An 8,166-nucleotide genomic window follows, 5' to 3' on the forward strand; every position below is an offset into this window, starting at 1 on the left:
GAGCCTTTTTCGAGGAGTGACCTTGTAGGGAAAATGCCAGACATTTCTTTGCAAGTCTTTCAAAATCCATGAATAGTCTGTACTGATATATTTTATTCAATAAGCCAACACAATGGTAATCAGTTTGACCTATATGATCTCGAACATTTTAGCATATTAGAACCCAGCATAACAGGCATCAGGTGGCTGCAACCTGTCCCTAATAAAATGGTCCGTAAGCAAGCATCAGTTGGTGAGTCAGAATTGCTTGTGTGGAAAACAAATCTTGTGGGTTAGGTGGTTGGGATGTGTACTAGGACAATCTTCCTTCCTGTGTGCAGGCCAAACATCAGTCTTCACCAGTAGTGTATTGCCCTTGATGATGGTAACCACCTCTGGAGCATATGTCAAGTCCACCGATGTTGTTGCATACAGGTTTTAACGTACGCACCAACCATCCCCATCTTCTAGTGTAATAACAACTTTCCTCTATTAATTCCGCGTATGGCAGCATGCTAGGTATTATTTCACCGTCATTCTTTACGGGCCCACTGGTGTTGATCATCTTTTTTTCAATATAGTGCTTATTCCACCAAAATCACAGTCGTGAGTTCTAAAGGTATCATTCTCACCTCTTGTACGATTGATTCGAAACATCAGCTTCTTGCGTCAATCACCCAACCGCGACGTTTATTTTTATTTGGTGAACCGGTGACAATCACATGTCGCTCATCCTATCTCAGCAACTGACATCAATTTTAATTTGAGATTTTGTCCTGTAAGTAAAGCCAATTCATACCCACAATCCGAGAAGCGCGGCACTGCTGCTTCATCAGTAGCAGTGCGCATCTCATGAAACTGCATGGAGTTTCGAACCCGCGGGTCTTGGTGTGAGCACTTGACCGTGCGGCCTCCCGGCTTTTTAGCATGGATTGGATTCACTTACGGGATAAAACCTCAGTTGAAAGTCCCCAACTTCCCTGACACCACCAACAAATGTCAGTTGGCCAACGTCGCTTTAGTGACGCTCCGACAACTAATATGCAGATAATATAGTCGGTCGTTTATTCTCAGCGTGAATTGGCAACTCCTAGTAGTACACCACACACACCATCGATGACTCGTCCGCCGAAGTAACAAGCGTTTGGTTCAGCCCGAGTGCTTGATCTTATGAGCGCATCTAGATTTTTATGTGGAGATCCATACATGCCAGTGCTATAACTGTACAGTGGGGTTCACGTAATCAGCACGTATATCATAGCTGGTTGCTATTTTGCTTCAGTAGTATTACTTATGGGTCACTCATAAGGGTTCCGTCGTAGTATGTGGTTCATTAAACTAGCTCACCAAATTAGAATCGACTCATTTTGAGATTTGTTCGACGTTCCTTCAGCTAGCGCATCAAACTCCTCACTCGAACTCGTAAGATATTTGGTTTCCGGGCGTCATCAGTTTCCTGTAGATATTGTGCAAAGGTTCATTGGTGTTCGTTGATTCATCAACACCTTATGGAGGGATTTCATGTAATTTGATGCTCATCTTCGAATGCCTGCGGTATTATTGACTCAGAGCTACTCAATTACTCGAGCCATTGTATATTAGCCGCCTACCTATTAGATGACTTGAAGCTAATTGGTTCGTCTATTTTGTTACAGTGATCTATGTGGGGAACGACCTAGTTGTTGTTTTGAGCCTCATCACTCCACGTCTATAGTTTTACTGAGTTTAGTTTGACTATGTACCATCCTTCGTTTGTTTCAGATTTGTGAAAAGTCCTCAGCTTGATCCGAACCAGTTTCGCCTGAATGTCAAGCCACTTGAACTAATAAAGAAACGACATTCCCGGCTACGCGAAAATCTCCAACAGATAAATTCACAGCTAAAGGTAAATAAGAATGTTTGAACTTATCTAGTTTCGTTTTGACACAGCACGAGTTAGATGCCGATCCCACTCCTTCTGCTTCAGATCTGGAAACTATCAGGGGGGTGAGCCCCTCATGGCCTTCCTGACCACTACTTCATTTTTAGAAAATTGCCCATCTCAACAAAAGAAAAACGGTTCTTGAAACTCAATTGAGTGGGTACATGGGTCTGTCTCCGGTAACTTTTTTGTTCACTCTCCTTAATGCGATATTCTTCCAGCACCCTGAAAGGGCTCAATCCCAGCTTGATGCAGCATTAGCTAAGATGGTAGGTGCTTACAACTTTCGTTCCCTCACTTTTTTTCAGAACCTGATGGACTCTACCTTTCGGGACAAGATCGGTTTGGATCGGTGGTGTTAAACTGACTTTGTGAATGACATCATGTTTTTGCAAATATTTCGTTTACATTAATTTGCTTCTTTAAATGTAACAACAACGTTCCTACGATAAGTGAGCTACAGGGGCTGTGCAGCGGCAACAGACGGTATTACCCACCAATCTAATAAGGTTCTTCAGAGACGTTTGGCGACTTCATTTCACAAAAGGAGAAATATGCCCCATTAGGACAAATTCTTTGACGCCATTCGGTTGCGGGAACCGATCATATTCGAACACGAGTAATCTATGGCCGTAAAGTTGAATACCGGTGACTCGACTGTGTCAAACACTTCATTGTTTCGATATCAGTCGAAGACCATTGTATAAATGAGAGATTCAGGTGACTGAGTCTCCGTAAATTCCAGATTCATTTGCACCTACGAATTTGGTGCTCACATAGTAAATAAGGCTGATGCGTATTCGGGACTGGCCTCTGAAAAGGACGAAAACGGCAGTGAGTTGTCCATCGAACTTGTGAGTATTATTGAAAATTCCTTGTATTGTTCAATCAACTAGCTCCAATGCTTTCAAGAGTCGCCTACCCGATTTCATGATTTTGATGTGTACTCTCATCACGCCATTATCCCACATACTTTCAGCATCCTGACTTATTGTCAGCATTTAGCCCACTCGACCCACCAAACATGTTTTGATGCCGTTTTAAGGGAAACAAAATCGCTATTCTGCTCAAACTGTGCGGGAATTGTCATCGTCAAGTAGAGGGAGGGATATGTGGAAGATATTTCCTCCACGCTGTTCAATTACTTTCGAGCGACTTGTTTGCGAATTGTTCTCGCAACATTCTGTGTCCACTTACCTACGGCGAGGTAATTGTAGGCTCATAAGGGTCATTGGATTCGATCAACACTTTGAATTTTTTCGGGTTACACCATCTTGTACAGATGTGGTTGGGAGGCGCAGAAAAGGGTACCGTCGGCAAAACTGTGTAGTAGTTTATTCCGATCGCCTCATGCTTTTCCATAAGCTAGCTGAGACAGCACATTATACTTCATGGTTGCCCAAGTCAAAGGTTGCTATTTTGAGCTACTACAACTTGTGCCTCTGATTCAAAATTGTTATTACGAGACAGAGGAATTCTGCCTTTGACTCAACCCTCTGTCCCGCGAGGCGGTGGATTGCTTATAGATTCATACCCAGGGACACTGACCTACCTGATCTCAACCGAAGGGGCGAGGATTCATGCATGGATTTAGATTGCCGATGCTGTTGTTTATGGGGTGGTCTTTGGATCTGACGATCGCAATCATAAAGTGATTCTTTATGGTCGATCTGTTCGAACACCTCTCCTATCGTAAAGGAGCATCTGGTTATCTATGGGGAATACTGTAGTTTCACTGTGCCAAATGGAACAGGTCGCTCGATTCCACATCACTTTTTTAACGTAAACCCGGATGCATGGTTTGATACGCATCGGAAGGTTTGCCACTTGACAGGATCCTTGTTATGTGATGTGGCGCAGCGATAATCTACTAGGTACTGGCTTCTCTGCTCTGGGGCGAACACTGCAACTGTGATGGACATTCGCAACCATATACTGTGCATTTTGCATACTACTATGGGAAGCAGGTTCCTCAGTGAGGTGGTTTGGAGTTGAAGTGAGAAGGTGCGGGACCAGTTGCCAACATCAAGACAATTGCTTAACTATTATTGCTCCGTTAGGACGATTTGTGTTATTGACCAACTGAGCAACGAACGGATACAAACGGTCAGAGGTAGGGACCAAACACTTGTTTCGTCGGAATGGTTAAAATGAGTTAGGAGTGATGTGGTAGCGATGGCGCCCTAGCAACCGAAGGTATCGATAACCAATGTGACCTTGTTCGGTGCTCAGGATGAATGGGAAGTGTTTGACGAAACAACTTAGTTGGAATTAGGACTATTTTGAAATCGGCGAGGGTTATGCGCTGGCTAGATCCGCTGATTTGTCAAAAGTTTCGGTAGGAGCACACTCCGAAAATCGATGCTGAGTGAAGCCATTCGAGTCTATGAAGTCTAGAATCCTGCCTCCAACATCCGGGACCTTGACCTCAACCTCGGCGCAAATAGAATGACTGTTCGGTACCCAACCCGGAAATCGGTTTGGTCCTCGCATGACCATTTGGTTTTACCCTGTCAGTAATCAGTTTGTTTAGACGAACTACTGACGATTGGGCGACCGCTCGTCTCTTTTTAACCAAAAATACTAAACTAATAGTCGTACACTTTCAAATCGATCCGTTGAGACGCAGTTTTATTGATCTGCTGGGAGTTCCCGGGATGAGAATGACCTATTTCCCCGCTGTTCACCGTCCGTGACCGCGGAGCACTGCGCACCTGTGACGAGAACAGCACTTGACAAAGTATGAAGTTCTCCGAAGTGTTTGCTCGCGTGGTCAATGACCGCATAGCACAATCTTCTGTAGCTCTTTCACGCTCTCCACCATCTACCTCCAATTGTCATTCGGAAAGCCAGGAGTAAATCCAAGGAAGTCAACAGGGGGCCAGATAATGTCATTTTGTTTGTCACGCCATCCTAAACTGGTTACTAGGGGTGACCGCAGTGTTTGACTCGAGGAACCGCAATCAGCACCAAAGCGTCAGTTTTCCCCTATCTTCTTCAATATGTACAGTGGCTTTTTTGCCCTTCACGTGCCAGTCATACCACTGTACACCACCAAGCCTGGCGGATATATCCTGCTGGTGAAAGTAAGCATAAGCAACAATCGTCTATTGCGTGCAGCAGAGCCACTAGCGGAGGCTATACTTTTATCATTCACCTTCCACTCCCCCGTCGATTTAAGAAAGCATTTTGCAGTCAGGCATTCAGTGATTGCACCTCCCAATAAATTACTTCCTGCCGGTCTTGAGGGTATTCATATTTCAAGTTCGCTTCATCCTATTTGGATGCCAATTAGTTTCTGCTGCTACGTTTGCAATTTGAGAGCTAACAATGCTATAGGTCCCTCTATTTGTTCTAGAAAATCGTCATGACTTACACTCTTAACAACACTCTACTGATAGTCACCTGAGCAGCTTGCTCACCCTGATTTTATCTTGCATACTGCGCGACGGAGGGTGTTAGAAGACTCTATTCAACTGTGTACTCACTGTTACCCTTTTTGAGAACGCACTGCCGTCCTTGTCACAGAAACACAAGGGAAGGTCACAAGATCTAACCTACTCTGCAGCTGGGCATGTTTCTTCGCTGAAGCTCAGTACAAGTAGCCGAACGGCCTGTTCATGCATGAACTGTCGTGCTCAGCTTAATGGGCCAGAGCTTGAAAGCTGCGTCATCAGCTGCGAGAGCCGCATACTCGCCCTACGGTTGTTCTAGCTGCCAGTTTCGTTCACCGATTATTTGGAGAGATGGCGTAGGTAGCTGCGCACTGGATGTGGTAGCTGGTATAACTGATGCTTAATTAGAGGATTCTGTGGACTTCTAAAAAGGAGGTTGTGAGAAGCTATGCACTAAGGTAATACCTTGGATGCACGGGCGCCATTGAGGATGCGACTGGACCACGTCTGACAATGACTCTAACCATTACTGTGTCCCTTCTTGATATCCTAATCCAGGCAGTTGGAAATGACCAGCGCGGTTGGGTTCGCTGCCAAGTTATTGTCTGACCGCCAAATTGTGCGAAAAGCCCTTCGAGGAAATCGGTCGCCTGGCACATGGAACACGTGAGCGAGCCAGCGCAACCTATGGAGTGTGGTCAGTTTATTTATCTTAGGCAAGTTTTTTCTTGCGAAAACCAACCCGGGCAACGCTATGAAAACCGGTGGTCAAACACTGAGGGCCTGCGTAGTTTGTCGACCAACCATATCAAGCTATCCAAACTCGTTTATTTGCCCAATATTTGTTTGGTGCCCGTGTATAGTTGTTCGACCTGGCGGTATCATCACTGCATAGTATATGAAACAAGATCGGCATAGGTAGTCCAAATTTCCACTAAGGACCACTAGATCTATCACATTACGATTCCCCAAAACGCTACTAAACGCGTATTTCAGAGTGTGCAACATATTATTCATGACCAAACTTTATCGTTTTCGCGCACCAGTGTTTTTCTGCAGTCACGAACGTCATACAAGAGCCTCGTCTAGCTCTGGACGTTTGCTGTCGTGTTCCATAGCGGCGGTATGATAAGTACTTCCAGAGAACAGACGAAGGAATACAAATCGAGGGGTTGCCCTCCACAAATCCTCCTGTTGCAAGTGGAACATGACTTCCGTCTAGTTTATCCATCACTTAAATAGAATCCTAAGTCATGCGAAATTCTGCAGCGTGATTTCTTTTTCTCATGGCATGCCAACAGCGAATCTGATCATCTTGATCGCAATCGTCCTCACTGAATCCCGATTTTCCACTTATGACCCCATAGAATATAATTCTTTACTCACTTGACTCTACTTCAGCAGTATTCCGGTCCGCAAGTTTCAAATTTGGAGGAGCCGAGAGGACTAATGGTACATTTAAATGCAATTGAGGAGACCTTCAAAACACCTTGCAGAGCGTTCGGTAAGTCCTGGTTTTCTCGGAATCACCCATAAGGTTTGGTAAAAAAATCCAAACCAGGCGATGCGCCCAGTACTGAATCCACTTGTCTTAAGTACAGACCATTCCCCTAACAAGAAAGATAAAGAGGATCAGTGTACTCAGATGAAATGTTCTACCCACATCTAGGGCATATCAAATCGACAGTATTGCAGACGTGTCAGTGGAACAATGTAAGTCGAATCCGTAGGTGTCGCGCGTATCAAGTACAGCTCAGGGGCAGTTGTCGACCACCGAAGCGGTCTTGCTTTTTACACTTCCTCAGCACTTAATGCATACTTAAGCGGAACTGATTGGTAGTTCGATGAAGGACTTCCCGTCTTTGAGTAGCACAGACCTTAAGAGTTGCATGGAGTTAGATTAAATTAAGGGGACCTTATGACCCCAACAGTAGAATCAGTGCCGACGCCATTTTACTGGTGTCCGACGTTATTACGGAGAAGATGCATATGCGGAGCAGAAACGATCGCCCATGCATTGTTATTATCAGATTCTTTGCATCGTAAAACCTCCATTATCTAGTCTAAGACGAAACGTAATCGCTGCATGATCCCAGGACGGAGTTTGACAATGCACTTTGTTCAGAATTGGAATTCCCTCACAACGCGCTGTCATGCGGTCCAGACACAGATCTCGAAGCAAATATTCCTTCTGGACTTCTTATCACCTCTAGCCCATTACTAGCAGTACAAATTGATGAAATAGTTTCGCTCTGACCCTCAACATTTCAGCTTGTTTGGAAACATTGGACCGCAATGTTATGTGCAGCGCCTCACTGTACTTTATCAAGGGGCACTAGCAGTACAAATTGATGAAATAGTTTCGCTCTGACCCTCAACATTTCAGCTTGTTTGGAAACATTGGACCGCAATGTTATGTGCAGCGCCTCACTGTACTTTAATCAAGGGGCAGGTTTTTTTGAAACAATATTGCCAAGAATCTGTGTGCACTGCCAAGTCAGCGTTGAACAATGGAAAACGCTTTTCAGTTTGAGGACGTTTTTTACGGCACTGCTGGCCAGATTGAATGGTACCGATTAATCCGATCGGTTACTCGCAAGACTCTTCAATTGGTGCGCCTCTAATTATTTGGTTTCAAGTGACCCGCGCGAGGGATGGGATAGCTAAGTAGTAGGTGGATTTTCGGAATCGATGTGACAGACGTGGTCTAACTAAGAGCATCCAAGATTGTGGAAATAAAGGTTCTTCAACTGCACTACACTGTTTCGACAGCTAATGTTTGTAACGCTGAGTTCAGGCAGCACGAGCTTCGGATATCCGTTGTCCATTGTGTTCCGAACCTGTATCAGCCATTTCTACCATCAAGTTTTC

General features: G+C 44.7%; 1 protein-coding gene across 1 annotated transcript in view; it reads left to right on the forward strand.

Annotated features, from left to right (window-relative positions):
• T265_15279 (hypothetical protein) overlaps window positions 1-2,261 on the forward strand; it is a gene marked incomplete at both ends in the record, with an annotated part of 3,638 nt that extends 1,377 nt beyond the window's left edge. The window contains 5 exons of the mRNA XM_009177390.1: window positions 1,741-1,864; window positions 1,909-1,965; window positions 2,008-2,079; window positions 2,122-2,169; window positions 2,209-2,261. Of these exons, the coding sequence (XP_009175654.1) occupies window positions 1,741-1,864; window positions 1,909-1,965; window positions 2,008-2,079; window positions 2,122-2,169; window positions 2,209-2,259 (352 nt within the window). The remainder of the gene's footprint in view (window positions 1-1,740; window positions 1,865-1,908; window positions 1,966-2,007; window positions 2,080-2,121; window positions 2,170-2,208) is intronic.
• Between the last annotated feature and the right edge of the window lie 5,905 nt (window positions 2,262-8,166).

The sequence above is a fragment of the Opisthorchis viverrini genome (genome assembly GCF_000715545.1).
Source record: "Opisthorchis viverrini unplaced genomic scaffold opera_v5_419, whole genome shotgun sequence".
Lineage (NCBI taxonomy): Eukaryota > Metazoa > Platyhelminthes > Trematoda > Opisthorchiida > Opisthorchiidae > Opisthorchis > Opisthorchis viverrini.